The sequence below is a fragment of the Carassius gibelio genome, chromosome B15, assembly GCF_023724105.1.
Source record: "Carassius gibelio isolate Cgi1373 ecotype wild population from Czech Republic chromosome B15, carGib1.2-hapl.c, whole genome shotgun sequence".
NCBI lineage: Eukaryota > Metazoa > Chordata > Actinopteri > Cypriniformes > Cyprinidae > Carassius > Carassius gibelio.
Window position 1 is genome coordinate 14,285,791 of NC_068410.1, and position 21,450 is coordinate 14,307,240.

At 36.1% G+C, this 21,450-nt stretch overlaps 1 protein-coding gene across 1 annotated transcript; it reads right to left on the reverse strand.

Moving 5' to 3' along the window:
- Positions 1-1,638: 1,638 nt before the first annotated feature.
- Positions 1,639-19,996, reverse strand: ubash3bb (ubiquitin associated and SH3 domain containing Bb). Its single transcript, XM_052575670.1, has 14 exons — positions 19,475-19,996; positions 9,702-9,755; positions 9,321-9,507; positions 9,039-9,237; positions 7,911-8,080; positions 7,598-7,806; positions 7,135-7,279; positions 6,877-6,997; positions 5,846-5,968; positions 5,664-5,756; positions 5,202-5,346; positions 5,010-5,116; positions 4,825-4,934; positions 1,639-4,741 (listed from the first exon to the last, which is right to left on the reverse strand). Exons 1-14 carry the CDS (start codon positions 19,600-19,602, stop codon positions 4,604-4,606), a joined length of 1,929 nt encoding a protein of 642 aa, XP_052431630.1. The 5' UTR covers positions 19,603-19,996; the 3' UTR covers positions 1,639-4,603.
- Between the last annotated feature and the right edge of the window lie 1,454 nt (positions 19,997-21,450).

The window sequence follows — 21,450 nt, forward strand, 5'->3', positions numbered from 1 at the left end:
AACTACTTTCGCCATGCGTTTCCCTGAAAATAATTGCACACCGCAGAACGATCGTCAGCCAATCAGATTCAAGCATTCAATGGCCCCGTGATATAATTATTTTATTAATAATCGTTATTTATAAATTTTCGATCATTCGTCAATTATAAAAACAGTAATTTAGAACATAAATAGTTTGGAAATTCATTTAACAAAGCATGCGTTGAATTCAATACAAATTACGTACGTTAAACAATTGAACTCAAAATAACAATTCTGGATTTCTACAAGATATCTTTCCTAAAAGTTACGAGAAACAATTACTATCAAACAAAAAGGCACCTGTTCAAAGGCAGGTGCATACCCACCCTCAAAAACATAACGACTTTTCCAAGTATAGCCTATATTATTATTAGTCGAAGAATGTGACAAAAATAAGCCGTTGTCATTTTTAAATTTGAAACTAGTTTGGAATATTCATTTTTAACAGTATGACAAATTACATTAAATGATATCTGATTGTGGATATACTACTAAATAGAACCATTTTGTTATTCATCTAGTTAAACATAAAGCCTTCTTTAATTAATTGCTGTGCATTTGCATATGAAACCCAATCAATAGTTAAAAAAATCCAGTAGGCCTGTGCTGCATAGTGTATTACAACTGAGGTAAAATTAATTCTCGTTTGACCAAGTGCAATGTGTAATATTTACAATGATCTATTTACAGAAATGCAGTATAATATACTGTACATAACTATCTTTTCAGAGGTGTAGAAAGATCTTACTTAATGGACCGTTATGTTTTTATTACCTTAGATTGATCCCCCGGGTCCCTTTAACTGGAAGTCGCCACCATGTTTCTACAGAAGCCCTAAACAGACAAACTGCTTTACAAAGTGCGTTTCGTCACTTTGTTGTTCTTGCGAATATAACACCGACACAATCATGAACATGAGAATTTTTTGAATTAAGTTAATCTAATTCCATGATTTACCTTCGTAAAGAAATCTCATTGCTCTCTGCTTTCTTTACCGACGACATCTTTACTTGTGTTGGCCACCATAGCTTCTCTAAAGGGAGGGGTGAGTGGGGGACTCAGCCGTTGGTTGCAATTCTCAACCTCACCGCTAGATGCCACTTAAATTTACACACTGCACCTTTAATTTTTTAAAGCTATAGCATATGCCTAGCCTAGACATTGGTCACACTCGCACTAGATGAGAAATTATTAAATCTTTTCTCCTCAGAAGCCAGACCAAATTCCCCTTTATGTAGTGGTATTAAACATAAAATATACCAACTGTCTGTCTCTTGTGACCCATCATTCTACATTTGACTGTGGACTGACAAATTGCTTATAGCTGGAAACTTACTCTGTTTTACCTGCTCCAGACACTGGAAAGACCATAAAGCTTTAAGTACCAGAGCACAAACATGTTTCCCAAAGACCTTCCCTTGTTTGCCACTGGTTGAAAAAACTAAGATCCCTGCCTTTATCTCATGCCATTGGTTGAGCCATGGTGCTATTCCGGTTTCACAAACAATAAAGCAGTTATAGCCACTGACTACAGTGTTACAGCTTTTCAGAATAAAAATAATAATAAACCTACATTTGGCTTGTTATACAGTTTTTCTGTGCACATTAAAACAAAACTTCTTCAATATTTTGTTTTAATAATTACACACTTCAGCATTAATGTAAAGATAATACAAATACATTTGATATCCATTCAACTATGCTAAAACCAATATAACACTTTTTATGCATTCAAGTTACATTTGCAAGAGAAATTAAGACATAATTGCTTTTAAGCTCTTTAACACCTCATTGCAAAATTTTACATATTTGCATGGCAGGAAGTTATTTTTAAAGGGGTCATATGATGTTGCTAAAAAGAACGTTATTTTATGTATTCGGTGTTATCCAATGTGTTTATGCGGTTTAATGTACATTATTGTTTCTCCTTTATGCCGCGCCTTTCTGAAACGCAGCAATTTTTATAAAGCTCATCATTCTGAAAAACAAGGTGTGCGCTGATTAACCAGCTATCCAGTGTGTTGTGATTGCCCGCATGTCTCAAGCGTGTGACAAATGTTATGCCCCTCACCATACTGTGGTCTCGTGTGTCCCAGGGTGACACCACAAACAATAAAACCCATCACAAACGAGACATTTGTTGCATCCAGTGGGGACATAATTACTGATTATAATTACTTAGGTGAACCTCAAATTAGAATGTTGTGGAAAAGTTCATTTCAGTCATTCAACTCAAATAGTGTATTAAAGAAATTCAATGCACACAGACTGAAGTAGATTAAGTCTTTGTTTTTTTGTTTTTTTAATTGTGCTGATTTTGGCTCACATTTAACAAAAACACAACAAAATCTCAACAAATTAGAGTACTTCATAAGACCAATAATTTTTTTTTTTAATGAATTGTTGGCCTCCTGGAAATTATGTTCATTTACTGTACATGTAATCAATACTTGGTAGGGGCTCCTTTTGGTTTAATTACTGCCTCAATTCGGCGTGACATGGAGGTGATCAGTTTGTGGCACTGCTGAGGTGGTGTGGAAGCCCAGGTTTCTTTGACAGTGGCCTTCAGCTCATCTGCATTGGTTGGTCTCTTGTTTCTCATTTTCCTCTTGACAATAGCCCATAGATTCTCCCTGTTGTTCAGGTCTGGTGAGTTTGCTGGCCAGTCAAGCATACCAACACCATGGTCATTTAACCAACTTTTGGTGCTTTTGCCAGTGTGGGCAGGTGCCAAATCCTGCTGGAAAAGGAAATCAGCATCTTCAAAAAGCTGTTCAGCAAAAGGAATCATGAAGTGCTCCAAAATTTCTGGATAAATGGGTGGCGTGACTTTTGGATTTCCAAAAACCACAATGTACCAACACCAGCAGATGACACTGCACCCCAAATTAACAGACTGTGGAAACTCAACACTGGACTTCAAGCAACCTGGTCTATGAGCTTCTCCACCCTTCCTTCAGACTCTAGGACCTTTGGTTTCCAAATGAAATACAAAACTTTCTGTCCTCTGAAAAGAGGACTTTGGACCACTGGGCAACAGTCCAGTTCTTCTCCTTGGCCCAAGAAAGTCACCTCTGACGTTGTCTGTGGTTCAGCAAATTTCTTGACACATTTGTGTGTGGTGTCTCTTGATGCCTTGAGCCCATCCTCAGTCCATTCCTTGTGAAGTCCACTCAAATTCCTTGAATCAATTTTGCTTGACAATCCTCATAAGGTTGCAGTTCTCTCGGTTGGTTGTGCATCTTTTTCTTCCAAACCTTTTCCTTCCACTCAACTTTCTGTTAACATGCTTGTATACAGCACTCTGTGAACAGTCAGCTTCTTTGGCATTTAATGTTTGTGGCTTATCCTCCTTGTGAAGGGTGTCAATGATTGTCTTCTGTACAACTTTCAGATCAGCAGTATTCAGTGGAGCACAAGATAGCAATGCGCTGAAACGTTTGCTGGTGTCCATTCTGTTTTTAACCCACATGCACTTTGCACCTTTTTGCATGATGCAATTTGAAAAATAAAATAATTTTTTGTAGACTTCCAGTCTGGAGTGGATCAGTGTGCGGCCAGCCACTCCTCTTGTTCATTCCAATGCCATTGGCTCTACGCACCTGTAGTACAAGGACCTGCAGTACTAGAACTTTTTTTCTGTTTGGAGTGCTACATATTTTCCTAGTTTCAGATCAGCATTATTCCCCATGATTGTGTAGTCTAGTGAACCAAACTGAGAGACCGTTTTGAAGGCTCAGGAATGCTTTGCAGGTGTTTTGAGTTGATTTGCTGATTTACATGTCACTATATTCTAATTTGTTGAGATAGTGAATTGGTGGGTTTTTGTTAAATGGGAGCCAAAATCATCACAATTAAAAGATTCAAAGACTTAAACTACTTCAGTCCGTTTGCACTGAATTTATTTAATACACAAGTTTCACAATTTGAGTTGAATTACTGAAATCAATCAACTTTTCCATGACATTCTAATTTATTGAGATGCACCAGTAGTGTCTCTTTACGTAGCGCTGTGTAAACGCTGCGTAAACAAAACCATATCTGCATTTGTGATTGAATTAACAACAAGCGCTACTCTACACTGCTCAAAACTCATGTTTGAATCATCAGTGGCAATAAATAGGAGCCATTTTAGGAGGGTGTGGTTGACTCTTAACTTTTATAAAGAATATCTCTTTGGATTTGAGACTTTAGTCTTTGCAACTTTAGGGATCTTATGTATTCACGAACAGCTTGTAACACTCCAAAGAGAAAGGAAAAATCGAAATTGCATCAAATGACCCCTTTAATCTTTACAATAAGTGCTGCATTATGCCACTGTGCATTTTGACTTGTTAAAAGTGATAGCCAATGCCCTGAGAAAGCCTTTTAAAGGCTCAGTAAACATGATCACAAATGTTCATATTATTCAGTGTGGCCTCCTCTGTCCACCTGCAAACAAAAACTCTGCCACATCCCATATCGTATTTGCATAAATTAAACCTGGCTGTGACCGATTACATCTGTTTAAAAATATTCTCAGATGTGTGCTTCCAGTGCAGTTAACATTCCAGTCTCTGGTGGACAGATCCTACAGATAGGCTCATTCTTGCTGTAAGGTCTCTCTCCAGCTGAAGCTGTGGTTGGGCCCATGAGTTAAAGGAAGAATGGGTGGGTCCACTAGCTGCCAGACCCCTGAGTCCCCCTGCTCCTCACAGGCACACAGACCCAGATATGGAATCTGGATGTAAAGATTGGCTCCCATTAAGCATCATGTTTAAAGTGTCAAGATCGAATGTTTAAAGTAAAAAGGATGAAACTAACCTTTCGAACTACTTGCACAAAATCCTTAGGATTCTGGGGAGAAAGGCCCTGGATCTGGCGAGTGCAGGCCTCCAAAGAAGAAGCATGTCCCACAAATAGAATATTTTTTCCTGATGTAAAAAAGGAGGGTGTTAGTAAACATCTGTGAGGATCATGTACTAAAAGCAATATTTCTGATCACTTACCCTTATTTTTGCAGTATGCCAAAATGTCTTTGGTCACCTGGTGGCTGCGACTAATGTACGTATCATACGCCTCCGAGACGGTTAGATTGCTAATGGGGATGTGAGGTCTGCGGGAAGGCAACTGTCGATCAGGACTGAATTTGAAATGTAAACAGCTCCTACACTGTATATAATAATCACTTTATCTGTTACCTGTATGTTGTGTCTACATTAAGGTTGGCTGCAGCAAGATCTATGGGGGGTATCCAAGCAGGCAAAGACGTTCCTGACACCCATTTAGTCCACTCAAAAAGCCCAGGCTCCACTCGAATGCTTATTCTTCCATCTTGCTGCATTCCTAGAAAAGGTGCACATGACATTGGGGTCGGAGAGTTTAATGGATCATTGCTGTATAAAACTATTCTTTTTTTTCCCTTTCAAAATCTTTCTGTCTGAACAATTGTGTATTTATAATATCTTTATATTTTCACAGTATAAAGTTGGTCTTCATACATGAAAAGATATAGCTGTCTTTTAGATTTTAATAATGAAGTCTATACGGCATCTAAAAGATTTAAAACCACTGGTCTAAAAGACATTTACATTCTCCTACTGGAATTTTCCTGTAGACATGTAGACCACTGCTGCCAACAGATTCCTGACTACAGTATGTACCTCTGAGGATTTCATGAGCTGTCTGGACACATCGGAGGCTGGGTGAGCAGTACACAAAATCAATAGTGGTATTACTTTCCAGCATAGCTTCACCTGGAAATCAGATGGATGACATAAAAAGAGCATGATACACAATTCACTGGGAGAATTCATCTCAACATCATAGCACTGGGCAGACATACCCACTATCTTCGCCTGTGTAGCTCCAAACACTGTGATAGGAGAATCCATTCCATAGTCCCTGTGTGCTCCACCCCAGGCAGGTAGTTCAGCAGGCATATTCAGGTTACTCCTCATGTACCTGCCTGTAGGATGACAAACTGAGCTTGCAAACTAAGGGGTCATTTACACAACAGCATTTTCAGCCAAAAACGGGAAACTTTTTATCTGTTTTGCCTATTCTTTAACACAACAATTTTTTTTTTCAACTGAACATATATATTTTTGAAAAGGGTTTCAAAGTGCAAGTTTTTGAAAACGCCACCGTTATCGTTTCCAGGTAAAAATGTGAATCTTTGAAAAACAAGCGTGTGTAGTAAATGTTAGGCATGTAGACATGCGCAGTATGTGTCGATTTTAAAGGCTAGTGTGAACAAGTATACACAACAATTGCAGAGTACATGGTGTTGTTGCTGCTCAAAAGTTTGCTAACGCTTCTTCAGCAAATTGTGGTTTTACTTCAATATTACAACCAACAGCGGAGATGCATAATATACAACATATAATCGTCACTTCCCTACAGGTACTGTTTACTAACAAGGTGACAGCACCAACTACCGTATTTTTCGAACAATAAGTTGCACCTGAGTATAAGTCGCATCAGTCCAAAAATACGTCATGATGAGGAAAAAAACATATAAGTCGCATTTATTTAAAACCAAGAGAAAACATTACCATCTACAGCCGCCAGAGCGCCCTCTTGCGGCTGTAGACGGTAATGTTTTCTCTTGGTTCATGTCTCTTAGTTAATTTCTCTGGGTTCAAGTCAAATTAATTTTGATAAATAAGTCGCACCTGACTATAAGTTGCAGGACCAGCCAAACTATGAAAAAAAGTGTGACTTATAGTCTGTAAAATACGGTACTGGCCTGGCATACATAATACAGTACAGCTTTTTTGGCCGTTTTCGTTTCCGTTCCGTATAATTTCGTTTCCGTTTTTGACTACATTGTTGTTGTGTAAATTTAGCCTAACTCTAATCTGATCAAATTACCTTTAGAGTCAGAACACTGTGAGAGCCAGTGTTTCCCGAACACAACATCCATTCGTTCTCCATGCCGACATACAAACAAGGTCCTTTTAGGGGTCCGAGACTGGATGCTTGAGCGAAGCACCTATCATCAACAGTACAGAAGTGCTCATGAATGATCAAATCATCTGTAACTGAACCAACCCAAAGTTTGTTTTGAACTCAGCAGTGAAAAATGTTGGAAAAGTCACTTTAAATGCTGTATCGTGTAGTAACAGGCACCTGCATAGGTTGGCAAATAACACTCAAGATGGCAGACTCTCCCAACTTTGAGTTTTCAAAGCATCGTATGTTGAGCAGCCCATCCAGTGATTTGCTCTCCTTGCAACCCTTTTCCGAAGGGGAAGTACAAAAGAAGGAGTGTGACCTGTTTAAGAAGCATAGAGAGAAGAGCATCCAATAGACACTTTACTATCCCATTAGGCCACAGGAGAGTATTTGTGAATGGAATTGAAGCGATGCAGCTGATTTCTGATAGGAAAACATGCCAAATGTAGTTGATCCAGTTTAAATTATACTAGACACGTTTGTGAAGTAATAACTAATTCAAAAGAAGCACCTACTGAAAGCTGATGAGTACAATTTAGGTGAACCTTCCCTTGAACCCCAAGAACATTGCAAGTAATACTGATTAGTTGCACTGAGAACTATCAAACTTGCACAGCAAATCATTTGGAGAACTTACCCATGAAAGACCCAGGTGTCAGACTCATCAGCCGGGCTCACATAGTTCTCAGGCAGCAGGGCAGAGATGCCTGTACCCAGAGACGTGCCAAACACCCAGCCTTCACTAGTGCTCATTTGCTCCACAGTAGTCGTGAAGATAAAGTCTCCAGGCACCAGTTCCAGCTCATCGTCATTCTGAGGAGTGTAGGGGTACATCACTCGCAAAGTCTGACAACGAAACAGAGGTAAGTCTGCGTTAAAGTGCATTCCAGTGAACTAGCAAAACATTAAAACTGAAAAGAAGTTTTAAAAGGACATAAGGCTCAACTCACCTCGTGATTTGCAAACCGTATGTCTCGTGAAAAGAGGGTGGCGAGCCAGTCACAACCCAGCTTGACTTCAATCCCTCTTGCCAACTTTTCCAAGATAGAATAATGATTGGTTGGGAAGTGATAGGCTAGAGTCAAATGAAGCTGCTTTTTATGGGGTTCCACATGAACATCTATGAAATAAATAGGAAATAAATTCATAAAAATGCTCACAACACTATTCAAATACACAGTACTTTGATAAATGAATAAGTATCAGTTTATTTCATTAGAACACAATTTAAACAGGGAAAAAGGGGAAGAAAAAAAACAACATCTAGAATGTTTGATTTACAGTTTATCTTTGATAAGTACAGATTTAAAGGGATAGTTCACTCAAAAATTTTAATTCTGTCACCATTTACACTCATGTCTTTATTTTTTCAATTTAAATTCTGTCACCATTTACCCTTATGTCTTTCTTTTTTCAGTAAAACAAAAAAGGTGAATGTATCTGCTAACATTTGAATGTACTGAAAGCATGTAGTGTCGAGGGGATGTCAAGCTCCAAAAAGGACAAATAAGCACCACAAAATCATAAAAAAGTAGTCCATACAGTTGTTTGCTGTATTACGTGCACTATATATGTTTTCTGAAAATACATGATAGCTTTGTGTAAGGAACAGAACAATGTTATTTTAGTATTATATACTATTATAATTGTATATTTTCAGCTTAAATTTTTTTTTATCATTAAAAAAATATTTCTATTTAGCTTTATTTTATTTCAGGTTTAGAATGAATAATTTTAGTACTTAAACTTAGTTACAAAGGCAATATATCCTTTTTATTATTATTTTTTTTTTTATAATTTATTAAGTGAAAAGTATCTTTAATTATTTTAGTTAATAGTAACAACAGAACAGACTAAAATTCATGTGATTATTTGCTGATAATTTTAGTTTTGTAAATATCGTGTTTTCATTATACTGAATTTTTTTATTTATATATTTCATCTTTTGTGTTCCATCGAAGAAAGTCATATGGATAATGAACGCCATGAGGATGAGTAATGAGCTGATTAGAACAAAATTAAACGGGAGCACTATGAAGGCACCATCTGTGACAAATGCTCTGATCACGCCTCCCCACCAGCTTTAGCAGCAGCCTCCACCGCAAAGTCAGCCGCAAACTTCTTCAGCGTCTCAGCCACCTGCTCCTCCACGAAGAGGCCTATGAAGTTGGTGGAGGTGTAGAGCTCCAGGGGCAGGGGGCTGGGGAAACGTCCTCTCCATTGATTCACTGCAGACTGCAGAGCTTCACACAGAGCCACTAGTTTATTGTCTGGACACTACGAACACATAAAATGCAGAAATGTAAAATGACACAACTTAAGAATAATAAATCAAGATTAAAATAGAAACTGTGACTCACCATAAAGAACTGGCAGAGTGTGATGTGTGGGAATATGTTGTGAGCTTTGTTTTTTCCACAAGTTAAGCGAGACTGCTGCCAGAAATGAGAAAGCTGGTTTTGTAAAGGCCCACTGGGGCGCAAATACAGCACATACTCTCTTGGTAAAGGGTCATCCAGAAAAGGGTCATCCAAATGAGAGAAAAGCCTATGAAGATAAATGCCCATGATCGTGAATGCTACAGCACAGCTAAACCAGCAAATAAAGCCTGTGTAATTGTTACCGTCAACAAGAATTGTTTTATGCGTAGAAAAACTGGAGTGACTCATATGAACCACTAGAGGGTGGTACTATTCCTCAAGAAAAGCCAGCTCGAGCAGGGTAAGTGTAGGAAAGCTCACCAGTCACATGCAAGCTGAACACTTCTGCCTCCAGTCGATGCCAGGGCTTTCAATCTGTAAAGAGAGCATATTTTTTGAGTTATCAGCATCCAAAATCAAAGAATATAGTTAGAACATTTGGAAGATCTGGACTTTACTTTGGTGCCTTGCGTTTATTAAAAAATAATAAGTTGATTACTTCTGACCATTCATGCCAGTGTGTTAAAGCCACGTTTTATTTATTTATTTAGGAAATTCAATCTTTTTGCCTTTCATTTAGATTTAGCAATAAAAATAGAGAAACTTCTACATTCATAAAATATATTATACAGGGGGTAAAACAGGTATTGAACATTTTATCCCAATAAATAGATTTCTGAAGGTGCTGCGGATATGAAATTTACACCAGATGTCGGTAACCACCCAAGTAATCCATATATACAAACAAAACAAACAATTTTAGACATTAAGTTACCTGTGATAAAATGGAATGGTACAGGGAAAAAAGTACTGATCTACTGAAATGTATTAAATAATTTGTAAAAAAGCCTTTGTTGGTAATGAAAACTTCAAGACGCCTCCTGTATGGAGAAACTAGTAGCATGCATTGCTCAGGTGTGATTTTGGCCCATTCTTCCACACAAACAGTTAGGTTCTGTGGGCCTCTTCTATTAACTCTGACCTTTAGTTCTTATTTTCTATTGGATTCAAGTCAGGTGCTTCGCTGGGCCATTCTAGCAGCTTCAGAGAGTTCTTGACTGTGTTTGGGATCATTTTCTTGCTGAAATGTCCACCCTGTTTCATCTTCATCATCCTGGTACTGTAGGTATTGGTACTGAACCAGCTTATTATTATTTTCCACTGACAAGGGGCAGGGTTAATTTCTAATTACTGATAGATTTCAGCTGGTGTGTCGGCTTTTCATGCCTTTTTGCACCTCCCTTTGTTCATGTGTTCAATAATTTCCCCGTGTCATTCCATTTTATTACACATAACTATATTTCTGAATATTATATATACATTTCCTATTTTTCTTTGTATGTGGATTACTTTGGTTGTTACTGACACCTGGTGAAAATTTCAAGTCAACGGCACCTTTAGAAACATATTTAGTGAGAAAAGTGGTGAGGAGTTAAATTATTTTACTGTATATATTTAATCCATTCATTAAATGTATTATATTATATATTTGGTCTACATTAATACAATTATACCATTAATTATCTTTAGTTAACTAAAACGCTAACAGTTAAGTTTATTGTTAAATTTAATACTAAGAAAATACTTTCCCACTGTGTGGAACCACTGCATGCAAGTTCATTAAGCATGTTGTACTGTGCAGGCCTGAGCGAGCATATGATGGCAACATGTCTGAATTCTATGATTGGTTGCATAAGACCCAAGGTCTGCTAATATTTCCTGTGGACAGTGTCATTTCTTTTAATCTAATACAGTATGCTATGCACTCATACTATGACTCCATGAGGTCTGTGACAGTGGAAAGCATGTGTAAAATGAGATGAGATTATATTTTTATGATTTTTAACACGAGCCAGAGAAGAAGTTGTGTGAGAGAGGTGATCTTTCACACTTCTCTCACACATCAGTGTCTCATACACACTTTGGTTGCTTCTTGAGGTGAGAATACTGCTTTAAAAAGCATTTAAAAAAAATAGGATTAACTTTAAATAGAAAGTGCCTCAGTATAACACAGCCTGGGTCATATTTTCCTTGATCTTGCATAGTTCTGTTAATGGTTTTTAAAGATAAACACACTTTCTTCATTTGACTGGCTTCTATCAGGTGGCAGATGAATTTATGCCAATTTATGGACACACAACCTTTGATATAAACAACAAAAGATATGGGACGCATTTCTATCTTCATTTAAAAAAATTTTGACTATGCACTATAATATAGTTAATTGGACTTTTGAAAAAAAATTGTAATACGTTTTATGGGAAAATGCTATTTCAGGCTTACTACTTATTGTATCTGTACTTGATATTTTAATTATGTGTGAAATTTACAAGCTTTTTTTTAGTAAAAAAAATTTCTACACCAGAGTTTATTTAAATTATTTTGGCAATATTACAGTAACAGACTTGTCACCCATTTCTGGGTCATGACCTTTATTTTCTCCGTTTAAATAAGGCTATGGACTTAAACCAGGATGGTTAATCTGGCAGACATTTAAATATACATTTCTACTTTTAAACAATATTGCAATGTGCATACGTTAATTGCATTGTTTTCCTTTAAAAAAGAAAAAAAGAAGAAAAAAAACATGCATTAAAAAAAAAAGAATAACCGCCCACACACTCACAATCTGTTTATAGGTGCCTTTTTGTGTCAAAGTACAATAAACCAGTTAATTTCATGTGGCAGACATTTAAATTGACATTTTTACTTTTAAACAATATTGCAATATGCACAAAAAAAGGATGCTATAGTAAATATTTTGTTCTCGCCTACATGTTCCTCATTTAACTGCCTCATGAATAATATGTGTAACCTGTAAGACGTTAAGTCGTGAACATATTGCAAGTATTATAAAGAACACCCTAATTTGCCATTTTCAGAAAACCTGAAACTTGATATAATAAGAAGAAGAGGTAAAAGAAATTGAACAGCATGCGTGTGAACAAATAACCGTCCCATTGAACAAAACTACACTGTGAAATGTTTTCTGTTCTCAAAGCTCAACTAAACGAGACAATGACTGTGGTTACATGCAATTTTGAACATTTCAGTCTGTGAACAGGTCATTATAAGCATCACATATAGCCTCTTTTCAACTATTACCACTGAAGCGAAACCCCAGGGTATACCAGGACTTCCCCTGAGCTCTGCTCTGCAGCTACCTCAAACAGGAAATAGTTCACCAAAGGCCACGGCCAGTCTGTATGTTTGCTTGCTGTAAACCTGATCTCTTAAAATAAAGAAGTGGGTTAACAACACAGTAGAAAACAGAAGGAAGGACAGGGTTAACAAGATATTACAGACATAGCCAGAAAGCCAAATGGGAGGGGAAAACAGACTTCTCTGTGGCAGCTTAAACAATTATTTTTCGAAGACAAAGCACAGACCAGCAAAAACATTTTGTTTAAAACTACAGTAGGTCTCTCACGATTCTAATGAAATTTGATTAGTGATGGGTTTTTGCAATATTATTTATCTGTTGAAAAATTGATTACATGTATTATATATTACAACTTTAAGTATGAGAAAGGTGCACTGCAAATAAAATGCATTACTACTGCTATTATTATTATTATTATTATTATTATTAATTACTGTGGATTTATTAACGGCAGTCAACATGTGGCATATCTGAACATAATTAAATGACCAGTATATTAAATAAACTTATTATGAAAATACAATCAAACACTGACATTTAGAATATCTCAATGATCTCTCAACAACATGCAAATTATTAACATGACATAAAATTAAATGGGATTTTTTTTTTTTAAACAAAACATAAAAGTGTGCTTTACCATGAACCAAGAAAGAGTACTGGCCTAAATACTGTATTTGTATTAGCCAGATTTTCAGGTGAATATGTGCCAAAATAACAGTTGTCTCATGGTCTTTCACAACAACAAGGCAAACAAAAAGGTATTCTGTCCTCTTTAATTTTTGATAAGTTTATTCTGCTATTTTAAATGTATAATATATGACTGATATGCTATGGTTAGATGAATGTTATTTTTGCATTTAACATGCTTTTTTCCCCCGTTTTATCAAAACAGCCCTGCACTTTTTCATAGTAAAAGCTGCACAGATCAAGTCTTCTGTTACTACTGTTTCTTACAGTAAAATGACTAGCATACTTACTGGATCAGAAAATAGACTTTATTTAACTAGTTAACAAGAAGATAACAGAACAAATAAATTCTTATTTATTAAAAAAAAATACAAATAAATTCTTATAAAATCTTATTTAATTTAAAAAGCTCTTGACAACATGAATAATTAGCATGCATACCAAGCGTGATAGTGAAAACATCCACCCATTAAAGTTTAAAGTAGGTCATAATGCTTGAAGTAATATTTTCCTTTCAAAAAAACCAAATGTGCATTTTAAAATCAAGATTGATAAAGAAGAAGAAGAAGAAGAAGAAAAAAAGAAAAAAAACGCCCACACACACCACACACACAACCTGTCATGTCTTCAGATGCCTTTTTAGGTCTTACAAGCTATTTCCAATTTACCCTGAATTACTCATATACAGTTTGATGAAGGTGCAGTGGGGTGATTCTTTACAGATTCCGGTGACACATAGATATTAAAATAAATATGAATGGAAATGTGGAAATGTTTGATCAGCAAACTTTCTGCCTATGGCTCAATAAATGTACATTTAGTCATTTTGCAGACGTTTTTATCCAAAGCGACTTACGATTGGGGAATACATAAAGTGATTCTTCTAAAAGGAGGCAAACAGACACAGGAAGTGCATGTAAATCCAAGTTTTAGGCATTGTTCAAATAAGTACAAGCTAGAAAGGGAAGGAATATTTTAGGATGAAGTCAAGTAGCATCGAAAGAGATGAGTTTTCGGCGGTCGCTTAAAAATTTTCAGGGAATTTGCACATATATATCCACATGTGCTTTGAGAAAAAAATGGAGACGTATAAAAGCATTTCATAATAATTATCAATAATTCGACAATTTAGTACAACTGCTTTTCTGCCACAACTCACTAACAAGAGTAACATCTTTGTGGTGTATTTGTGATATACAAGCATGCACTGTTTTATTTAAAATCCAAGCTAAATACATGTAGAAACAGCGCATCCTTGTGGCGCGGAGGACACAGAAGAGCATGCGCAGCACGGTGATATGGAGTGACACAGAGGAAACCGTTGACAAAAGGAATTATTGAATAAAGTCATTATTTTTGTTTTCTTTGCTTACAAAAAGTGTTCCTGTCGCTTCATATAACCCAGATTGCACATCTGATGGCAGATGGAGTATTCTGATGACAATTATCATTCCTTCTATGGACCTTGACACTGTTATTTACTTGGCAGTCAATGGGACAGGCTCAAGCATCCAGGTTTTCATCTCAAATATCTTAAATTGTGTTCTGAAGACGAACAGAGCTTTTACGGTTTTGGAACAACATGGGGGTAAGTGTTTAATGACTAAATTTTCATTTTGGTGTGGAGTGACCCTTTGACACAATTAAGATTAGTCAATTTTATTATTCCGTTTTATTCTGTTCTATTTGTCATTACTGACTGTTTATTTTTATAAATCACTCAGATAATCTCATCAATGTGACTTTCATTATAAACCAGCTGACCAAACAGGCAAGAACACATCTTCCACTCGGCTCTTTGGGGAAATCCCACAGCTCAGACCTCTGCATCCTGAAGTTTCCTGTTTACAGACCTTCCTTTAGCCTGATTCCGTTGCCAAGACACTCAAGAGAGTCACTGCAATCCAAAACAACAATTCAAACAACTAGTTTTACAGACAGATGCTCCAGTGTGTACAGTGAATTTAAAAGATTTACTACTGCAGTATTGCAGTTAATTGATTAAAATTGTTAAAGTTATCAATGCACCTAAACAGTAATATATTTAAAAAGTAAGGGATCAGTAAGAATTTATTTTTTAAGAAATTAGTAATTTTATTCGGCAAAGGATGCATTAAATTAATCATGAGTGGGAGTAAAGACATTTATAATGCTACAAAAGATTTATATTCCAAATAAATGCTGCTATTTTGGAGCTTTTTATGCAAAACATGACAGTTATCACAAAAAAGAAAAAAAAAAGAAAAAAAAAATTCTTTCCTGAGAAGGAAATCTGTATATTAGAATTATTTCTGAAGGATCATGTAGACGACAGAAATAAATTACATTTAAAGGGGTCATGAACTGAGGAACCAAAATTACCTTGATCTTTTGATATATAAGAGGTCATTGTGTAATAATATTTCACAACATTCCTGTTTTATTTTGATAAAAAATGTAGCCATAAAAGACTTCTAATATGTAAAATTTTTACCAATCACAATAGAGGTGAAACGGTACACGTATTTGTACCGAACAATTTTCGTACAGGTCTTACGGTTCGGTACGCATGTATACCATATTACACAAACTCATTATATTTAACTAATCCAATTAGTCTTAAATATTTAAATGTACAGTATATTTAAATTAATCTGTTATGAAACATGCTATGACAGCCAATTTAATATATTTAAACAAATAGCTCAGAAATTTTATTATTTAGAATTTAATTTAAAAACTGCATTATGTGCAAAATTTACAAGTTTGCATAAAATTATTTATTAAGTTGACTGTAGATCATCTATTTAAAAATAAATAGAAATTAAAGTTTGGTTTAAGCTGAGGTAGATTTTTATCATTAAGAAAATTTTAACTATAATTGAATGTATTTAAAGAAAGAGCAACTTGTTCAGTAAACCATAAACATTTTTTTTTCAGTTAAAAATTTAGTTTCACCCCTACTGTACCAAAATAATACCAAGCCGTGACGTTAAAACCGAGGATACGTACTGAACCGTCATATTTGTGTACCGTTAGTTGTGTATGGTAAATATCTACAATTAATAATCCTGTCCCTTTTCCAAAACAATAACCAACACAGCAAAGGGTGGAGCTGTATCCTTGTGTGCCGTCCAGAGCTTGAGTGTGAGCAGGAGGGTTGAAGGACACCTGCATTTGGACACACGGCTCTCATTCTGGCAATCGCACAACCGCCACAGATGGTGGACTCACAAATGAGAGAACACACACTGATACAGGCCCTTTATAAACAGTGGAGGAGTGGAAGAGTAGGCTGAATTTGTAACAACTGCCTTTGTGGATCCCACTCTTTTGCCTGCGTCTGTTTTTTCAGCAGTGAAGGAGAGATTTGCTCTCTACTGATGCTTGCGTACTGGCCTACATCTGTTTCCTTTATCCCAGCAGCCACAGAGGGAGCTGAGCCAAAGAGGAAGAAGAAAAAGATACGATTGATCTCACTGACGCCCAGCAAGAGCAACAAACAGACGCTATCCCATAAACCCCAAGGCCCACAAGTACCAGCTGCCATCCCTGCCACACGGGGGACTGAACGAAGAGAAGTGCGCACAGCTGTCCATCCCAAAATATGGCCAGCCAACACCTGCAGGCCTGTCGGCAAATGTGGCCAACTGTGTGGGCAAACTGATGGCCCACTTGTTTCCACAGAACATGAAATGCATCCTCACAGGCTGCGAGGGATATAATGTGGCCTTTTAATAGGGAAGACGATCAGGATCTGTGTATTTATGCACCAGGAGGTCATGGTCGCTATCTCATCGCCTGTGTTGCGTGCCATTTTTCAGGAAGGAAGCTGATGACATTTACACAGCATGACCGACCCTGAGACAAAACCACAGTGAGGCAGCATTATTATATGCACAGACTGACTACTGGTAAATGATACCTTATGACAAGACAGTAACGGTGATATTTGGATGAGCAACACAATAACGAGAAAGACTGGTTAGTGAAAAACAAAGAAGAAATTTTAAAGAATACTATCTTATTGATTTTTAATGTTATGAAATAAGAGAGGACTAGAGCTGTCAAGCTCCAAAATGACAAATTCACCATAAAATGTTTTTTATTTTTTTATTTACTCCGTTATTCACTGACAATCTTGACATCCACTTTAACTTAAACCACCATGAGCTTGTTGAGCTCATGAGAGAAAGAATGATACTTGTGTAAATAATCCGTTTAAGCAGTTCTAACAAGTCTGAATGACTCTAATGATTAATATGATTCTGTGCACTGGATTGATTCTGTTGAAATTAATCTGCTGATAGGTATGATTTTACTGACCAGAATGATACTGACCAGAATGTTTCTTTTTACAGGAATGATTTGGACTGGAACAATTCTACTGATCTAAATTATTGTACAGATTTGAATGATTCCCCTGATTGGAATCATTTACATTTATGCATTTTGCAGACGCTTTAACCCAAAGCGAGTTACAATGCATTCATGCTATACAATTTGTTTTTTTTTTTACCAGTATGTGTGTTCCCTGGGAATTGAACCTATACTGATGCACAAAGTGATACTGAATGGAATAATTCTACTGATCAGAACGAATCTAATTAACAGAATGATGTTCATCACAATGACTCAGTTAATGATTCACATTTGAATATATCAAGCCCTCATTAAGTTGTCTTTTATTTTTTTATTTTTTTTTTTTTTTTTGTCATTTTGGAGCTTGACATTTCCAGTCCTTATTCAGCTGCATTATATCGACAAGAGTGATTTTATTAAAAAAAATAAAAAAAAATAAAAACAATTAACATTTTATTAACAAAAAAAAAATAAAAAATTAAAAATGCAACAGGACCATATTGGTAAACATCAGGGCATAGACAAATAATAATCTTCCCACACAAGACAAGACATTGACTACATGTGCTTTAATTCTGAACAGCTGCATGGTCTTGGGTTTTCTCATTTACTTGCCAAAATAAGAATGAAAAAAAAAAAACACCTTGTGACTTACAAATCATTCATGCTGTAATGAGCTCAGATGTTCCTCCTCACATGTTACAGGACACATTTACCCTCATTACACTGAATGGTTCGGTATGATGGTGGTCGTAACTCAGGTAGGGGTGTTGATATGGAGGGGGGTTGAAGAGTTTGCCAGGCATATGGGCCCATCTGCATGCTAAGAGGGCCCCCAAACTTTTGAATTATTATTATTATTAACATTTTAACTAATTGTTATCTTCTATACACAAACATGTTTTAACCATAATTAGTGTAGTCAAATAAAATTACAATCTGTAAATTATAGAAATGATTAGTGAAAGTGAACTTCTGTAATGTAACTTAAAAATAGAGCCCACGACATTAATAGCACAAAGAACATGATGTATAGAAAGAAGAACTTGTTCGGTGGCCTTCAGTGGATCTTACAAATTAGGTATAATATTAAAACAGGAAATCAGGGCAGTTCACTGTTGTTATGTGGGTCAATTATAGTGGCATATTAATAACTCCTATGACTACACTCGATACATGCTAGTTCATACAAAAGCATAGGTGCCTTTACATACAATATTTATCTTTATTTTTATTTAAATTGCCCGAGGGCGTACTGAAGACAGACAGATTACACTATCTGGAAAATCACACTGTCTGATAGGCTAAATAGATGTACGTTTTATAAAACATCTGACAAATACAATAAAATATGGGGGGGAAAAAATTATTTTGTTACTTTTATTTTACACAAATATTATTTAATTGTTTAATTATTTCTCTATTTTATATATGTAATTATAATTTTATATATATATATATATATAATTCAGATATGCTAAGTGAATGGCAAATGACATATAGACATCTATAGCCTACACTGATTTAGACATAATCCTCTAGTTTACATCTCTCCGTGGGTTTTTTGACACAATTACCAAAAATAGCTTGCAGACAATCTTATGTGATGCTGAATGTGGCAGCAAAAGCACATCAGTGATCCGAAGGACAAACAAAAGTATTTTTTAAGCTAACCATACAGGTTATTAGAAACAGTTTGCAGTGTAGGTTAACCGCTGTTTTCAGATTCGTGACTTTATTACGACTTAAAATCAAAGAAGTGCACGCCAATGACAGTTTAAAACGTCCTGAGGCACCCTATATATGATTAACCCTGAGAAACGAAACATTATCTTTATTCATACAATTAATATTTTAAGAAGAACGTCGTCATGTAGCCTATGATAAATATGGCACTTACGCTCTCTGCTGAGGAAATCCCATCGAAAGCAGCACGTCCAGATTGGATCCATGTTTGACAGAAACGCAACTGTTCTGTCTCAATCTGCGAGGAATTATCTTTGAGTAAAGATCCTCCTTTGCTGCCATCCTTCAGTCCCATCAAATGATACTAACGACAGTCGAATACGACACATCCACATGTGCTTATTTCGCGATTTACGCTATGAGTACAAGCATAATCGTCCCTCCTCCTGACAGCGGTAGTGTATGTTTGTATACAGTTAGTTATACAGTAGATTAACGAGCTAGTAATGGCTGTGTTTTAAAAACCTATGGAGCTGTCAAGTCAGGACACGACACCACATTTGAGCAACGCGCCTCTATGCCCTAAAATGCTGTCTAAGTAGGCAGGTCACGAGGTTTTGAGACACAACCCAAGTATTATGCGCGTCAAACATTTATAACTACCAAACACGTTTACTCGTCACGCTTGACACCAACCCGATTTTATTATCTTAATTTACCTACAAGTCTAAAGCTGAACACAATTTACCGTTTACTGTGTCACATGACCCGCAATATCAAATAAATGAACAAAATAACTGCCACTGCTTAATTAAGTAGCCTATGTTATTTCACTACTAATGTAAAGTGTTTTGACAGAGGATAAAATTGGATCAATTTCCTGGTAGTGCTGACTATTTAGGTTAGAATTAATTAAAATAACTCTACTAAATCACGTGTACTGGAGTAAACACTCTCGGCTCTGCTCAAAAATGTCTTTACAACACAAGCACAGGATGGGTGTGAAAGGCTACCAATGCAAAGTCAATTGTTTCTCATTTCTATTCGAAGCGTACAACAATTGAAGCCCCACCTTCTGCTAAACAATGATCTGCGATAAATGAGTCTGAAATAGGAAAACAGTGGCAAGCTCATTTAAACTCAAGTTAAAAACTGAAATACAAACTTAAAAGGAATAGTTCTCCTAAAAAAAGAAAAGTATGTCATCATTTACTTACCCCCACTTACCCCTTCATTGAATGGACGAAAAATAGTTAAAGATTTTTATTTATTTTATTTTTTTTACAAAATGTAATGTTCCACAGAAGAAACTACATACATGTTTGAAATGACATAAGAGTAAATTATTACAGATTCTTTTTTTTGGGGGGGGGGGGGGGGGGGGGGGTGAACTAGGGATGTTCCTCTAGCGGAGTCACAACAGCTTTTTGGCAAACAAAAAATTAAACCTTTTCACTGAGTGATCAGCTTTGACTCGGCACTGATAGACTTTATGACTCACAAGGCACAATAAATAAGACAAGACACACATGCTGCCTTTTGGAAAGCCCTCTTCATCTCCACCTAGTGGTAAAACATAATAAAAATGTATACACTATGACAAAAATGTGTATCATGTGCAACATTGACAATAGTAAGAAATGTTCCTCGGGCACCAGATCGTGTGACATTACATTTTAAAATAAATTAAACTAGTAAACAGTTTATAGTATTACTGTTTCTGTATCTTTACCCCCCCCCCCCCCCCCCAAAAAAAAAGTATCTTTGGTGAGCAAGAGAAATTTATTTTAAAACCAATTAAAAAAATCCTACCAATCCCACCAAACTCAGACATGTATATTCAAGTGTATATTTATGTTTGATATAATTTTGCATTCATAATGTCTAAACTTGTAAAAAAAAAAAAAAAAAAAAAAAAAAAAAAACATTCTAAAGAAAATACATTAAAATGGTTTATGGAGCATAAATGTTGAAGTGTAAATGTTGTCATAGAAATATTTTCCGATTTGAGTTGAATCTCCACAGTAGGTAATTTCCCCCTAATTACGGTAATTCACATAATGTAAATTGAATTAAAAACAAGTCAGAAGATTCACCGTAACAGCCACTCAGGCTCCATACACAAACCAACCACAGCACCACTGCCAGGCAAATTGCAGATCCAAACTACAAAGACAACAAATGATCATT

Excerpts from the sequence above, each read along its gene's own strand:
- ubash3bb (XM_052575670.1), bottom strand. The coding sequence starts at position 19,602 with ATGGCAGCAAAGGAGGATCTTTACTCAAAGATAATTCCTCGCAGATTG. Across the intron at positions 5,117-5,201 it reads AATGTAGACACAACATACAG|ACCTCACATCCCCATTAGCA; the intron begins GTAACAGATAAA and ends GCCTTCCCGCAG. Across the intron at positions 4,742-4,824 it reads TTGTGCAAGTAGTTCGAAAG|ATTCCATATCTGGGTCTGTG; the intron begins GTTAGTTTCATC and ends CTTTACATCCAG.